Raw genomic sequence first — 18,080 nt, forward strand, 5'->3', positions numbered from 1 at the left:
TTGATATTATCAATAAGTTACAAAGTTGTATAGGTATAGGTAATAGGTAGTATTGTTGTTAAACAAGTGTATATAATATTATGCTAATTGTTGTAAGATTGTACAAATTATATTACGTTATATCACTAATTTTAAAATATAGAATTCCGTAATGGTAATTAAAATAAAACGATTTATTTTTATGAGTTGATAAGTGAGATAACTGGTTCTGCGGATATATTTGTGAATACAGTTTCTTTACATAAAATACTAATTTCCTGCAGTTTTATTCGAAAGCCCGAAGCGTTGGTCTAATAAAGTCCTAAAGACAGGGTTAGGTTAAATATTTGAGGTCTGGAGCATATTCAACTTCTTTGCAATGTTTCATTTTTACTATTTTCGATTTAGTCGTTCCAGAGAGATGCAAATTTAACAGTATTCTTTCGAGATAAAGACATAATGTCTATTTATGTATTAAAATACAGATTTACGAACTTTTTTTGGGCATTTTGCGTTTGAAACCAGAGTTTGGAACTTCATGCTCCAGTTCAATCTAATCTAAGAAAAAAAAAACAACTTCCTACCTACATTAATTTGAAAGGAAATTCTAGAGTGCGTGAATGTATACATAAATAAAGTACAATGTATGCGTATTTTATGTATTTATGGCTTAAACATTGACAGTAAGAACTGGCTCTGTACTCCCATTGATTATAATACACGGCGGTAACCCTCTAGAAATCGTTTCTATCCAACACATGAATAATATATTGATTTCCTCGTTATTTTTTGGAGTTGTTCTAAAAATGTTTTTTTTTTTAAAAAATCAATCTTTCACATACAATTAATAAACTTTACTATACTCACAAGATGATAAGATCAGAATTAAATGAATGCAATTCGATTAAATCTCTTAAAAACAACGTTTCAGAGATATGTTCTGTTTGTGAACTGCAATCATCAAATTGATTCTCTGGAAAAAAAACTCAAGTTCTTGTAAAAAGTAATTTTTGTACAGATGATTAACACACAATGTTACCTTTGGGAACCACACGTTCCAATAAAGAATTGAAATATGTCATTGTTGTAAGACCAGCGGTGTTTGCTAAAATGATATCCAAGTAGTCGAAATCAATTCGATACAGTGCTAACAATTGTTTTAATCTGTAAAGAAAATGTGTATTTATATTTTTATATTTTGTTTCTGGCTTTATATTTAACTACTTATGGAAAATAGTCTATCTGATGGACTATAATTCAGAGATGGCGAACCTATGACACGCGCACGTTATTTTAGTGACACACCCAAATTGTATTTTTATCGTTCAAGCTATGGATGAAGGAATTTTTTAAGTTTAAAAAAAGGGTCATCAAATTAGTTGACACGCAAAGCTAATAAAATCCAACCAACATTTTTATTTGACACGGTTACAAAAAGGTTTGCCACCCTTGGACTATATCATATCACAAAAGTTCGTGTTCAATTTAATATTATTATTTTATGGACTTTTTAGGTAGGTTTAACTGTAGCGTATAATTTTCCAAAACAGCTTGCATTGTTGTTACTTGGAAAGAAAAATATATATAACTGGAAAATTAAAAAGAAATGTATAGGTACCTTAAGTTGTTTAGGTCTATAAATGTATATTAACTATTACATCTAATTATATCACTGCGATACCTACTAGTAAACGCATTTGTAAAAAAAACCCGACAGTTTTCTATAAACTTTTGAAGTGTAAAAAATAAGTACTCCAGCCTAATAAATTAGGTATTTCAAAACAATTTTTTAGTCATTGTATATGATACATAAATGTAAAATAAATGTCGGAAAAATGAAAATCATCCTCCTTATCCGGTATTGGTACCTCTTGGTTCCAACACAATTCCAGATAATGTTCCTAGAAAACTCAATAGAATGTGGGTAGGAATTAAAATCTTAACTAATTAGTCATTCAGGGAAAATAATTAAATCTATATAAGTCTCTTTTTATTGAGTTTTGATCCCTTATCCATTATCCCTGTGCATACCTATGATGTTTATTGCCAATATTAAATTTACAAATTGTACATTTATAAAATTAAAAAATGTAATTTATTCATTAATTTATGTAAGATTCAACGGGGCTAGCCTTTTTACAGTACTGAATGTGGTGTAAATGATAAATTATGTATAAAATAAAACAAATTTAGAGAATAAATGTACAACACTAAATAGTACTAAAAAGTATACCTATAAGTGTATAAATTGATAGTTGATAGGTGATAATTAATATCCACAAAGAGAAAAAAATAAAAATAAAAAATACAAATACAAAGAAATATATGCATAAAAATATTAAAGAAAACGCTGGTTGACAAAGACTAATTATTAAAACTACAATGTTTTTAAAAAAAATATAATTTACTTAAATCTAAAAAAAAAATCTTGAGATCTTGATCTCGAATAGTAGGGGGGAATACGGAAATTGACTTGGGCTAAAAGCTCGTAGGACATATAATATTATAATTTAATAAGTCGTATATGAACATTATATCAAATAACTGACGCCTTAGTAGGAGAGAATCTAAGTTTACTAAATTTTGAACAAGCACAATAGAGTCTTTAGAAATGGGTTGGTTGTTACTTGTTTTACAGGCAATTATTTTTAAAAATTTAAATTTGATATTATCAGGATCGTTAATATGAATGGATTGACTCCAAATTACTGAGGCATATTTAAGAAGACAAGGGAGCAATAAATTGTTTTGTGTTAACTACACAAAAACTATCAAAAACTACAATACAATAAGTATACATGGTACTATAAAAACAGTTTATCTCTATTGTAATACATTTTTGATGAAATTATAGTTTTTACTTGAATTTTTCTTCAGACAAACAATCAACTCTGTTTGTTACTCCAAAAATTCGAAATTTACAATTCTTCCACGTATTACTTTGTTTCAATATATATGCAATGATTAACGATAAACCTAAATAAAATTTGAAAACATATTTACTATTTTAAATAAGTTATATAAATATATAAGATAGGTAATTTACTTAGATTAGAAGTACTTATTTAATATACCAACCTCCGTCGTTGTACAACCACCACACATCTACTGTCCCATGATTTCGTTTTTTCTTCTCGAAGGAAAATTCCTTGTTTTTTATTTTTATAAAGCAATCAGCCATCCTGCAATTATTTTCCTATATTACATGCTATTATGCTAATCATGCTATAATTAATAAGTTTGTAAAGGCCGCCACTGTGTGGTTTTGTTAAGATCACGGTCACGAGTCACGGCTTTCAACATATTTTTAACAATTAACTGTATAAAAAAAAAACATTATGTATAGACTATAGAAACTTAAATAAATTAAATATCTTTATTAAACACAATGTAAATGGATACAGTGAACCTAGTGGCTAAGAGCATATTTCTATGCTTACACTGAAAACTTCTATGCTATGGCTTATCTGTGACCTGTGTATTTTAAAATCAATGTTACCTCCTACTGGTAACCAACGAACGGATGGATAGAAATAACAGGGATTTTAGGTGTTCTAAACTTACATAAAACCTAAAAAACTAATACAATTTTAAAATAAATAATAACATAAGTAAATGAATTCTTTGTTGATTTCTAATATTTTGATTTGATTGCGTTTTGTATAAGTACCTACTTAAAATCTTGAATTAATAAATTCCGTTTATCATAACCCTCGGTTGATGACACACGAACCATGATTGTCGACATGTTATTCATATTTGCAACACTAATAAGGAAATATGCATTATAAGTAGTTTATAAAATATATTTAAAGTTTTAGTGAATTTAATGTAAAATATTTTTAATTATATCTACTTGAAAATATTTAAATAAGTCTGAAGATCTTGATGAGGGCAATTTAACCAATCGGACTTGTATCCTATCATTGCTATATTTGGTCTCAATTGTCCATGTCCACAGCTATATATCATATGAGTTGCTAAATCCAATTTTATGTTATCAATGACAACATATAGGGATTTGATTCCAGAATTTCTTAACCATTGAATTCCTCTGGCAAGGTATATTTTCTTTTGGCTTAGTGTAAGCGATGTCTTTAAACATGTAATACATTCATAATTTTAATATATGCAACTGTTACAGATTTTATCATTATTTCTTTAGCGAACCTTTTTAATATTGACACATATTTGTACACCATTATTCCTAGTAATCAAATGAGCTAAAGAAACTAACTTTTTTCTTGACTCAGGGTTTCCAGAAAACACAATTATATTTGGTAAATAGTTCTTGATATGGTATTGAATTGTATTGGCCTTGTACACGTTTTTTATAAGGGTTTTTATTTGATGTGCTTGCTTAGAAGATCCCCAATTTTTCACTTTATTTAAATATAATATTTTGATTAATATAAATATCGATTAGTTAATTAGTTAGGTTCAATATATAAGCAATCTAACAAACCTTCATTTTTTCTACCAGCAAGTATGTACAAAACACATATAGCACAACCAACAATTGCTGACATTTTTTGATTAAATGATATCATTATCGAAATGCAGATAATAGCTACGGCAAGACTTAACCATTTGTTATAAAACTAAAAACATAATGAATTAATATTTTATTATTATAAAATATAAATGTAGGTAGTTAACCTTAACTATTTATAACCATTTACGGAATATTTCCTGAGGCTCTCCTCTCACATCGGGAAAATAACGATTCTGGTACTTAAGGTGTTAGGCCTAATAGTTTGCTTAAAAATCTAAACATTGAATCAGCATTACCAAATTCCTATCCGACCTAACATCTAATATTATAATTATTCTCACCATTCACCGCTGTATTTAATACTCAAATTATTCCATAGCCAATAATAACTACTATTATTATACTCCTTTTCAAAAGAGAATATACCGTTCGGTGATTAATTTATGTCCGGCGGCGCGCATTCCCTATCAATTTTCCATTGTCTTGCGTGATCACGTGGTTCTCGACACACCAATCGAATCATTCGACATGCTCGAAAGCGGTATATTCTCTTTTGAAAAGGAGTATAGGTACTATAACTTGTAAATAATTTATCTTTCTATCCTGTTTATTCTGTAGAATTATAATCTGTAATTGTTGAGCTATATAATAACTTCTTGTAAACATCTTATAAAAATGATATGTATGTATATAGTATATTGTATATATTATTTACTGATGAGTAGGTACCTTGTATGTTGGCCTCCAACCCAAAGGCTTAAAATGTGCAACATGAAATGTACACAAATTTAACATGGTGTATGCAGATAAATAAACGACTGACACCAATGAGGCAATTTCATCGAAGTCACCTGATAAAAATCATATTAAAAAATTGCACAAATGTATTATTTGAACTTTTAGAAGTAAACAATATCAATTAATTATGTTTGCCAAATACAGATAATTACATTAAATTCACTACATAATTTGTTGTAATTCACATTGAGACATAAATAGTTTAAAATGTTTAAATTATTTAATCAACTAAGTATCTACCTAGCTATAATCATGTAATTATTAAAGTAATTTTTTTCAAAATAATGTATTTAATATTTAATAGTACCTAGGTATAATAATATATAACAAAGCCTTATTGGCGTTTATTGTATATACCACAAGTAGTATGGGTATTACGTAGGATTGTGGTGTCTTAAGGTAGGTATACGAGTCATATATTCGTATTAGAAAAATGTTTTTCTCTAGTACCGATAAAATATTTTAAAGACATTTTATTTTGTAAGTACCTATTAATTTATTAATAACACTACTTATTACTTATCACATTAATACTATATTAATACTTTGATATAAATGTAGAAAAATTTTAAGTTTGATAAAATACTAGTTTCTCTTGAAGTTTAATCAATAATCATTAATGATGACTAAAAATTAAAAATGTTCTTAAATGAAATGTAATAACCATAGGCGTTACTAGGAGGGGGGGGGGGCTAAGCGTCCTAAGTTTTATTTTAGCCCCTCATGTCATAATTCATATACTCACACAACAGGATTTTATTTTTGTAACATTAATGTATAAATGGTTATACGATTGACCGTACGACCGGGCCTGCCAAACCGCTTTTAGGGGCCCTTGCTAAAAACCAATCAGATATTATATTACTTTATTAATTTATTATAGTATAATTTATCATTTTCCTTCGATCTTCATAAGTAGGTACAACGGATGTGTGCTTATGTCTGATGGTTCGTATTCTGGTCAACGTCGTTAATATTATTATAATAAAATAGTCAAATTTTGTTTTCTTATGTTTTCAGGCTTAAATTAATATAAAATAAATGTAACTGAATTAAAATCAGTAATGTTGGTTAGACAATCAATTATAAATCATTTAATTATGTTATTATTTGAAAATCAACAGGGTAATTATTTAAAACGTCCAAAATTTATATTGTTCAAAAATCTGTTTTTCCAAATTTATAAAAATAGTTTTCTAGTGGAAGAACATTTTGAGTAATGCTTCGAATTCTACTAATTATCCTAGTTGTCTATTACAGCTATTGAAACATTAAAAAAAAAATGTACAATACTGAGTAAGCAGAGGCTTAAACTATAATGACTAGTGTATTATTATTATGCTACCCATATAAATTCTTTAACTTTTACTAATATGATAAAAACATTAAAACTTGAATTTGTAAAATAACATATTTTATTAATTTAATGTTTCTCATTCCACTTTTTTATCATTTGTATTATACACATGCTATAATAATAAAATAAAATAGGTATTAATTGATTTACATTTATATTACATTTATGAATAATTAATGTAATGTAATGGGGGAGCAGGTGGAGTCCCCTACTTAGTTTACTTATTATAAAAAAGCTTGGGCTTCAGTCCCCACCTTTTTTTAAGGTCTAGTTACGCCTATGGACTAATAACGTACATATAACGTAAACTATCCTTTAATACCTCTAATAACTAACATTGATGACACAATCATGACAAAAACTTGTGCACGATAGGGTTTTTTCCTTTTCCCATAGCCTTTTGATAAAAATTTAAAAATCGGATGAACATCATCTTGTCCCAGTCTTTGTAACAACTTTGGAACGGATATTAATGAAGTTAAAGCACTACTAATAGTAGTTCCAAAACAACCGAAATATATAGTAATCGGCAACCACGAAATAGTCTGCATCACCTAAAAACATTAAAATATTAATATTAATTTACATGTAGAACAGATGCACATTAATTATATTTATAATACACTTACATATACGTCTTTGTACAATCCTTTGGTGCAATTTTTAAATTCAGATGAACAATTTAAAAAAGATCCATTTTGAAATTCGGTTTCAATGCCGCTCGCTTCTCTCAATTGAACCGATCCAAGTACTACTATTAATACAATATACATAGTTAAAGTAATGAAAATTGATAATAATGTTCCTTTTGGTATTGAAGCACTAGAATTCTAAACAAAATATTGAGTTTATGATCACTTGTCGAATTAATATTATTTTGTGTACTTTAAGATTTCCAGATTGTTTTACTCCAGCGTGTATAATACCAGTTACAGATGAAAAGAAAACTCCGAAAATTGTAAAACAAGAATGATGAACGTTGTCTATATTCCTATAGTCTGAATACCAGTTTTGTTTGAAGGTTTCCACTGGAATGTAATGTGAACTCATGTTAATAATTGTGAACAATAATTAATAAATATAGTAGGTAATGAAATATATTACTGTTGAATCCAGTGAATCCTGATGCCTTTGCTAAATTAGTCTGTGGGCCATTAATTGAGCCAATAATTATGTTAAAAATACCGAAAATTATGGCTAGCAGAAGAGCGTATTGCACCTGAAATAAAAAGCTTTTAAACATTTTAATAATTTGTGAAATGTATTTGTATACAGACTTCAGCTTCTCTATCCATGCCAATACAACAAAGTATATTTATAATTATTATAAATACTACTCCAAATTCTCTGTAATTTGAGTTGATTATATCTATATGGTGTGATCTTAGTAATGATCTTAAAGATAAACAAAATCCAATTGTGTTCATTGCCGCAGAAATTGTGCTAGCATATGCTAATAGGATACCAATTGACGCTCCAATTTCCGGACCAATTGATCGGGAAATAATGAAATAAAGACCCCCTGCATAAATAAAATAATAATTAATTATTTAATAAATCTATCGGACTCAAAAGTATATTTTTATTAGAAAAAGAGGAAGGAGACGGAAGTGAAGGAAATATTTTGACTATATATTTTGAATATTTATAAATTGCCGTCAAATGAATTATATTTTCAAGCTGTTTGGTACTAAAACAATGAAGGTGATTGATGAACATTGGTTTTACAACATTGTGTTAATTATATAATGCTGAATGCATGGTTGTTAGTAATTATTAAGATATTTTTCGATTATTATAACAGGTTCTTGAGTGTAAAACATGGTAAGCCTAAGCAAACACAGGGAGATCTGTTATGAACGAATACCAACAAAAAAGTCACAATTATGCTAACCTATACTTTTAAAATGGGTTTCTGCAGATGAGTTTCATTGTCTACAATAAAAACATCCAGACAGTAAACATCTTTAGGTAGGTAGCTATAGACTATAGTTCATTAAAATTACCATCAAATATTGTTTCTAAAAATTAATTAATTTTATATATTTTGAATTTTGAATAAGTTAAAAGTTATTTTTCTTTTATGTCAAAACAAATAACATATTTAAAAAAAAAAATATTGGCGCTTATTTTTGTTTAACTTTAAAGCTTAATCTGTCATAGGTATATAATCAGGCCTGGGCAAGTTAGTGATTATTCCTATCTAGCTTAAGTAAGAATATTAACAAAAAAAAATAGTTAAATTTCCTTTCTAAATGTAAGTTTTTCACAAAGTTAAATATAATAACTTCAGAGGACGCCACACCCGCATGTGTTGTCTCCGTCGTACAATTGCGTAACAAAGCTAATTTATACTCAGCAGATCATGTTTCGCTCAGTTAGTTATTAAAAAATTAGGGTGAATGGACCTAATATAAAACTTAATGGTAATGACATTATCTGTGTTCGTATGTTGGTTTTTGCGATACTTCAATTTTTCAGCAAGTTTCGCGTATATAATATAGAATAAATTTAAAGCTGGGCAGTATCTAGTTATAAAGTTAAAAGTTAAGTTAAAAGTTACTTTTTTTGATAACTTTTAACTTAACTAGTTAAAAAATAGAATGTAGAAAATAACTTAGTTAGTAACTAAGTTATTTCTTTTTATAAATAATTGTACTTAACTTGGTTATTTTGTTAAAACTAAAGTTATTTGTAAAAAGTTATTACGATTTATGAACTGTATATTGTTTGCATTGATATTTCTGAGAACTACCAGGACGGAAGTATATCTACCGACGATTGTAGGTATGTATATTATTATATTTATTACTATTTACTATAATATACTATAATATAGACATATAGTTATTACTAATTATCAGTATTATAGTGAAAAGTGATTATTATTATTTATTTATTACTTATTTGAAATATGGTTAAGATGTATTTTACATTGTTACTAGTGTACACTAGACTGTACACGATTAGTAGTCGAAATAATGCTTCGATTTTAAACTTCAGTATCTTGTTCGATGGGAAAGTGAATCTAGTTGGTACTTTTGGGAGGTCAATATTTAAAATTCTCAATAGTTTCAAAAGCGCCCGGAAAAACAAAATAAAAATTAAGAAAAAACGGGAATATTTAGAAATACGGCTTGGGAGGGGGCCGCGGCCATTGAGCGACATCCACTTACCCACCTTATTTTTGTCTTGCTACTTTATAGTTATTATTTATATTTACAAAAATATTTAATTTAGTGTTTTTACAAATTGTTTTCAATATGTACATAAAAAAAAATTGATTTTAACTTCTTAAAAATTAAAAACAATTCGTTAAATTGGTCGATAATTACATGGAAAATATGAATAATTAAGCAACTCAGTTAATTTATAAACAGAGAAAAGAAACTATAGTTAAGTTAGAAGCTACTGACTAACTATAGTTAGTGACCATCCTTGGCTTTTGTGTAGGAGAGTATGATAAACAGCTACGACCTATAGGCACATGCATGTTTTTGTAATAATTTTGAAATTTTTTAAAAATATATTTTTTACTAAAACGTTTTTAAATTTTTTCGTAATAACTTTCGAACTTTATTATTAGGTACCTACTGTTGTGTTGTCATCCAAAAAAGCATAATATTATTCGATACTTAAATTCTGACTCAATTTTTTTTAGGTAAATAAGTATAGAAAATATATTCAACTATGAATAAAATACATTTTAATTCATCAATTATGTTGATATTGTTTTTGAATAAATCGGGTTGTATACAACATTAGGTATTATCATATAGAGGTATTATCACATACCAATGTAGTTTCAATTAGATTTATGATATTTTTAATTGCTGTTATTGAATAAAATAATACCTCCGGTTACTTTTCCATTTGTGCTGATCGCAGACATTGAAAAAGTGGTGATTAAAATAATAAACAATGCAATAAAAATAAAAATGATTAAATGAAAAATTCCAGCTTGTCCTACAATCCATGGCAGCCGCCAGAAAATCAACACGCCTTTGATGCTGAGTAGACATGGAATCAACACGCCTTTGACCCATCCCAGTTTTATTCCTGGGTTCACTTCTATTTTGTTTACTTCTTCATGATATAATTCATTGAACGATTGAATCTTTAAATATATTAAGACATAATATTGAAAATTAATAAAATATTGTTTAATAGGTACAATTTTATAAAACTTGTTTACTATTAGATTCTGAGGGGAGAGAAAGAATGTATTGTATTTTTTTTTTCTAATATCAATATTTGGAGTATAAAAATGTTCCGATTTTCAAGATCAGCATCTGTTCTGATAAAAAAGTAAATCTAGTTGGTACTTTTGAGAGGCTAAAATTGAAAATTCCTAGTAGCTAAGAAAGCAGTAAAGTGGTAATTTTTACGCAAAACCAAATTTTTCTGTAGTTACTCAAAAACTAATAACCATAGACTATTGCAAATTTCATCAAATATTTATATTACTATTTACGAAAATAGATTGAACATTTTCGAAATATTTTGACTCTTTTTTTAAGCTATAGTTAAAGCCTTTAGACATTTTTTGAATTTTGTAATTTTTTTCTAAATTATCCTCGATTATAACTTATTTATTTAGGTAGGTAGTAAAATAGTTGGAAAATTTAATGCAAGATTCTTTATAACTTATAAGTTTCACTAACAGAAGATCAAAAATATTTAAGATACATATGCATGATAATTATGTATATGCATTTATAGTTTAAATGTTGATAAAATTCATCAATATTTCGAAAATGTTCAATCTATTTTCCATAAAAGATGTTTTTCATAGCTAACATAAGACATTTTAATAGAAGGTTTACAACAAGTTTTTTTAGCTGTACCAAAAAAGAAAAAGTTCACTGGAATATTTTGACTTGTTTTGAACTGTTTACGGACATTTTAAAATTTTAATTTTTTTGTTTTTTTTTTCTATACATGTCAATACAATATTATTCGTTAGGTCAAAAGTTTGAAAATTTAATAGGTACAAGGCTTCTAATATATTGTTTCAACAGCAGTTGAAAAATATTAAAAATACATAAGCACATTTTTTTATAAGCATTTAAAGTTCAAATGTTGACATAATTTATGAAATTGAAAAATTACAAATTATGTAGTTGTTAAAAATGTATATAAAATGTTCAACTTTTATAGCTAAGGATAAAAAATTTAAAACAAGGTACCACGTAAGTACCTAATTGAATCTGTAACCAAAAAATCTTAAAAATATATATCCTCAGTTTTTTTTAGTTATTTTAATAAATTTGGACGAAATTACATATTAAATAACCAAGAATAGATTTTTGTTATTTTGTTGTAATTTAAAAATATTATTCGTGGGTACTTGAAACTTCCCAAGTAGTCAAGCAGCCAAGTATAAGTATATTATTATAAACAAATATTGAAATATGATATAATATGCAAATAATATTAATTCAACTTAATGGCTACTGTATTAATAATAACTAATAACAATATAAATATAGGGGACGGAGTGGCCGAGTGGACTAAGGCATATGTTGCGACGCGCACCGGTGCCGGTTTGAAACCACGACCGCGGGCGGCATTTTTCTTCGGGCAAGTCACGGTGTCCGGAGAACAAGTGCCGCCATCCCCCACCCGGGCTAGCAGCATTGGCGCAACTAGGGGGGCGTTAGGGGGCTAGGGGGCTTAGCCCCCTTACTAACATTTAGCCCCCCCCCCAAAAATATCCCTAATTGATTTAGATATAAGCCTCCTATAGGTTATTTTTAATAAATAGTTTTGTTAGACCCCCAGAATTTTAACCATAGTTGCGCCTATGGCTAGCAGATACCCACGGGTGCTCACTTTAAAATCTGCCAAACTATCAAACACACGTGTTTACCTACAGTACCCTCCTCCACGGTAAAAAATCCAACCAATGGCGAAGTTGCCGCGGGTTAATAAAAAAAAAAAAATAATAATAATATAATTATAATATAAAATAATATTCTAGGCTGACACATTCAGAATCGATAATCGTATACAATGATATTTTATCATTGAACTCAAATTTAACACCACACATTACAGTGACCCATTTTTAACCTACTGTAAAGCGGAGGGACACCCACTTTTTATTTTAAAAATTAATATACAATCTGATAGCAATCTTTGGTATATCAAAAGTACCAAAATATTGTATTATAATTTATTTACACGAAAAACGTGAGGGAAGAAGCTAACCAAGTGATAGATCTACATCGTGATTTGTATAAATAGGTAGAACTTAAAAATAAAAATAAATCGATATGATATATCATGTTAAATCTTTCTAAAGAAGAAGTTTTTTAAGATATTCTTATATCTAGACAGGGAGCTACTGATGGTTTCACGTCACCCATTTTAGCTTCCTTGAAATTTGTATATAGCTCATAGAATCAGGCCTCCTGAATCAGCTAATTCGGTTACCCGCTCGGGAGGGGGGAAGGGGTGTCTCAAAAATCAACTTACTTTAGCGCCTCAGCCACCCACCAAATGATTTAAAATAATTAAATGATGTCATAAAAAAATCAGCTAATAAAAATTCAGATTCTAACATGTAAACAAATTTAAACATTGTTTAAAATTGTATAGAAAATTATAAAATTGTAAAATTGTTTATAAATTGGTTAGTTTAAAAAATTTATAATTGTTTTTTATATGTTAGAATATGAATTTTCATCAGCTGATTTTTTTATAACATAATGTAATTATTTGAATTTATTTGGTGTTGGTGGCCGAAGTGCTAAAGTCAGTTGACTTTTGAGACACCCCCTTTCCCCAGATCTACGAATTAGCTGATTTTTCTATCGTGTTCAGCAAGCCCGATTATATTACCTATAAAAATTTCAACGAAGCTAAAATGGGTGAGGTAAACCGTCAGTAGCTCCTTGACTATTACAATCATTTAAGGTTTATCCAGTTGTTAGTTGTTATCAAACATAATATAATAGTTTTAAGTTTAATTAAAAATGGTGGAATATCTAGTACTTCTTATAAGAAAATTAATTTATAGTGCACAGTTACAGAAACCAATAAAATTAAAAATATTGAATAGTTGTTTTAATATAAGTAGGTACCTTACCTGATCAATCCACGGACCACTTTTGTTTTTAATTTTTTCATGTTCTGACATGTTTTTAAGCTTCCAAAATTATAACTGCTGCATCAGAAAGTGTAGCTTTATATAATGTATAAGAATTGAGTCATTATTTTAATTAGTTAAGTAACTTATACAAACAAATTGGGAATAATAATATTATACTGTACAATTTCACGAGATCTTCACAGTAGATAAAAACAATGAAATTATATTTGACTAGGCACATGTCTCTGGAGGCTATAATAATTACAATTAATTACGAACTGGGCATAAAATTTATAATAATTATTGTGTAATATAAAATATAATATTTCCATAGTATACTTAAGTAAAAAATAAAGATAATTAATTATACATGAACCATACATGATGTGAGCTGATGGTAGCTGATGGTATACATATTATATACACACACAATACACGCAAGCCAGTCTCTCAGTAAAAAGTTCAAAACACATTGTTTACGACAGTATGCACTTCGACAATATGTTTACCATTCAAGCGAATGCGTTAACACATGTATATTGACTAACCATTCGAGCATCTTGTATTTTGATCATACAATTATTTACCTCCTCCAAACCTAATATTATGCACTTCACTCCTTATATACTTAACCATAGAATATAAAGTTTATTGAATATTATCGCAATATATCTAGTATAGTTATAGTATTATTATATAATTTCGTCTCCGTTATTATAGATTATTTAGTATAATCATCTATTATTAGATTTTAGAATATAGATAATGATATAAGTGCTCACTAACTTAAATTACATTTGGTTGGTAGTTGTCGGTTGACTGTATGTACGACTGCTACGAATTTATGGATTTTTAAGAGCATACGATAATAATCACGTCCCAAATCATAGCTAAAAAATGCATGTAATTGGTGTTCGAATCATATCTGCAATATCATAGATAGAAAATATCAAAATATCTCTTAATATACAAAGCATCAAATATATAAATTAAAACACGTAATATATATGTTTGTCGCAGTGACGTCAAACATCGAACAAATACAACTACATACTCAGTTGAGTGAATTATCATATTTCATATTACATTTTTTATGCACACATTAGATACTAAATAAAATAAAGTAGAAGAATAACCATATACATACGTCATACACCCTTTAGGCCAATGAAATAAAATCATTAATCAACCTTAAATGACACCAGAACACGTAAACACATATGCATAGTGCCTCGCATCATATTATATCGTGTAAACACGACATTAATTCACTAAGATATTATACAGTCTAGTAGCAGCAGGGATCGTTAAAGGGTCTCTTCTCCGAAGTTCTATTGCAGTTTTCGACCGCCGTATTCAGACGGGACATCGGCCACCTGTAAGCACCGTATCTTAAGTATTTCTTCACTATATCCATTACAAAATATTCTAACCCGTAATCACACTTCATATTTTCACCAATTTATTTTACTTTATGAATCTTTCCATATTTTTATTTTACTACACATGGGGTGCAACAGGTATGTCACTACAGTAATAATAAAATAATTAGGTACGTTTTTAAACGGTTTCACATACAATCAATATGTAATGTATGAATAAATCATTAAACCCTACTTTAATGTAATATTTATTATTGAAATCACAACAAAAATATTTATTTAAAATATTTGATTCTCTTTATCTTAATTATCTTAAATATTAGATAGGTATTTCTACTAAAATAGTTCACAGAACAAAAATAGTTTAAAGTCTTATATTACAACATTTTCGATTAAATTCAATAAGTACAAAAATAATCATTTTTTAACAAACTAAATTTAACATGTCGTAGGTATAAATGTATTATCTATAATTGTATTTACAAAAAAACTAATAAAAAAAAATAATAGTTCTTTCTAAGGAACCTCCGGACAAAAATTTGATATAATATTATATAAAAATAATTATTTTCAATAATATTATTTTATAAGCATTTATTGTTTAGAATCGTTAAGCGTGGCTCGTTTGTACTTGTATAACAAGCAGACACGCGGTATCTATTAGGTACTCAATTGCGTACAAGTTACACAAGTTGATTTTATAACGTAGAGCCTTATTATTTCAAAAACCCTTAAAGTTTTACATAAGTCATACACTCATATTTAACTGTAATGTAACTTACTTAACTTAAATTATATTAATATTTTCAAAAACGTTAAGTTTTCGAAATAATGAGTGGTTTACGGAAAAAATAATTAATATAGGGTAGTTCGGGGGACAGTTGGAAGTCAAATAATAATAATAAATCAATCAACAAAAATAAAAGTAGTGAAAATTAAAAATTAAAACACTATAAAAAAAGTTGTTTTTTTTTTTTTTTTTTTTTTTTTTTTTTTTTTTTATTGGGTAACCCGCGGCAACATAGGCCATTGGGTGTGGGGAGGGCACTGTAGGTTTTTATATTGGGTAGGTTTGGTAGGTTTTTATATTGGGTAGGTTGGTACACGTGTGTGTTGTGTTTGGCAGAATTTCTAATGGGGCACCCGTAGGTTTCTGCCGTGCCCCGGGGTGGGGGGATGGCGGCACTTGTTCTCCGGACACCGTGACTTGCACGGAGAAAAATGCCGCCCAGTGGTCGAGGATCGAGCTCGGACCGGCTGTGCCGAATCCGTCGCGTTAGACCACTCGGCCACCTCGTCCCCCCAAAAAGTTGTTTATTATAATACACAATAGAACAGTATTAAAATATTTAAAGAAAAATTAAGTTAGTCTCAAGTGAAGGATGTGACTGGTTTCAAATATAATTTTAAATATTTAACGGTTATTATATATTGTATATTTTTTAGTTACAGAATCAACTACTTACGTGCAACCTTGTTTTAAATTTTAAATACTTAGCTATAAAAGTTGAAAATTTTATACATTTTGACTACAAAATAGTTGGTACATTTTTAATTTAATTATTAATGTTGTCAAATGTTGGACTCTAAATGCATATAAAAAATGCCTATGTATTTTTAATATTTTCCAACTGCTATTGTAAAAATGTATTAGGCGTCTTGTATCATATTTTTAAGCTTTTACTGAAAAAAACAGCCACACTGCAGACCGAAGACAAAATATAATTCAATGAATGCCTATAACAATTAGTATATAATTAGTATATAGTGCCTATTAGTCAATCTACTAACTTTTTAATCTTTGATTGAAAAATATATTTACAATATCGTAATTTTGAATTAATTTGTAATCATCTGATTTCTGAAATATTGTTTGTTGTTTTAATTTTCACTTTGTTTAATTTTAAAATTAATTCATCGTATTTTACTTAGGTAATTAAAAAAAAAAGTATTTGCGTTTATGTTTAATAGTAAACTGTTATACTTTTTTTCCACTTTACGTTAGAAAATAGTACGGTAATAGTTGGAAACGTTGACCAAAAGAAAAAAAACAATATTACACGCTGCGTTAAAATCATCAACTAAATAATTACTAACTACGCGACGACGTGACAATAATCATTCGAAAATATAGATTAGGAGTTTCATTATTAAATTATGAAATTTTATCTAGATCAGGGGTTCCCAATTAGTATGAAGCCTCGGACTCTTAGCAGTCCTAGCTAGAACTTAAATTGGTTCGGGGACCCCTTTTTTGTAAACACTTAATTTTCAATTTGAATAAATTGATTATCTACCTTTTTTGTGATAGTCGAGTTTCATTATTCCATAAAATTTCACTAAAATAAAATAAAAATGAAAGATCACTACAGTATTACTCAACCGTGGATTTCCTAACATCAACACACGGACCCCCGGGGATCCACGGACCACCAATTGGGAACCACTGATCTAGATAGCAATAGTGTTCACGCAAATGTGCAATATACTATGTGATCACTTTATCGTTGAAATTATGGTTCGTATTATCGAGAGCCGTCAGCCGTACAACGAGCCACCTAGAGTACAGCGATTCTGCGAGAGGGTAAGATACGTCCACTTTTCGTGTTACCAGATGGTATAACCTAACCAGGGGTTATACCTTTTAAGATACGTCCACTTTTCGTATTAACGTAGCTCGCACTCGCAGATTCATTTCCCTCAGTTGTACAACGGTTCGACGATGCTGTTGATCCGGCAGCGATGATTGACTGGCACAGCGGGTGGACGATGATGGACGGCAAGCACACATGAACGATGCATTGACGGTGTAGAGGGGTTACTAGAAAAGTGGAAGACGTTCAGGAGTTCAGCTGTTCTTCCAGAGGGTAAGATACGTCCATTTTTCGTTTATACGTATATCCTGCACCGTTAGATCAGCTCTCTCCTGGCGTCTTCGGCTCAAGTTGTTTCACTGCGTTTCACATCGCAATT

The 18,080-nt window shown here is 28.8% G+C and overlaps 1 protein-coding gene across 1 annotated transcript; it reads right to left on the bottom strand.

Annotated features, from left to right (window-relative positions):
- On the bottom strand, window positions 1–13,785 carry LOC132940960 (bumetanide-sensitive sodium-(potassium)-chloride cotransporter-like). The gene is made up of 17 exons (XM_061008778.1): window positions 13,723–13,785; window positions 10,485–10,746; window positions 7,907–8,151; window positions 7,734–7,848; window positions 7,515–7,657; window positions 7,259–7,459; window positions 6,952–7,183; window positions 5,204–5,325; window positions 4,445–4,580; window positions 4,150–4,361; window positions 3,836–4,074; window positions 3,654–3,746; window positions 3,058–3,161; window positions 2,841–2,955; window positions 1,019–1,143; window positions 847–952; window positions 1–779 (listed from the first exon to the last, which is right to left on the bottom strand). The coding sequence occupies exons 1-17, from the start codon at window positions 13,771–13,773 to the stop codon at window positions 650–652; spliced, it is 2,631 nt and encodes an 876-aa protein (XP_060864761.1). The 5' UTR covers window positions 13,774–13,785; the 3' UTR covers window positions 1–649.
- Between the last annotated feature and the right edge of the window lie 4,295 nt (window positions 13,786–18,080).

Source organism: Metopolophium dirhodum, chromosome 3 (assembly GCF_019925205.1).
Source record: "Metopolophium dirhodum isolate CAU chromosome 3, ASM1992520v1, whole genome shotgun sequence".
Classification (NCBI taxonomy): domain Eukaryota; kingdom Metazoa; phylum Arthropoda; class Insecta; order Hemiptera; family Aphididae; genus Metopolophium; species Metopolophium dirhodum.

What these genes read in the sequence shown, in the direction of transcription:
- LOC132940960 (XM_061008778.1), bottom strand. Translation starts at nt 13,773, where the DNA reads ATGTCAGAACATGAAAAAATTAAAAACAAAAGTGGTCCGTGGATTGAT. An exon ending in AACAATCTGGAAATCTTAAA is followed by an intron (nt 7,460 to 7,514) that starts GTACACAAAATA and finishes TATTTTGTTTAG; the next exon opens with AATTCTAGTGCTTCAATACC. An exon ending in TGCTGGTAGAAAAAATGAAG is followed by an intron (nt 4,362 to 4,444) that starts GTTTGTTAGATT and finishes ATTTAAATAAAG; the next exon opens with TGAAAAATTGGGGATCTTCT.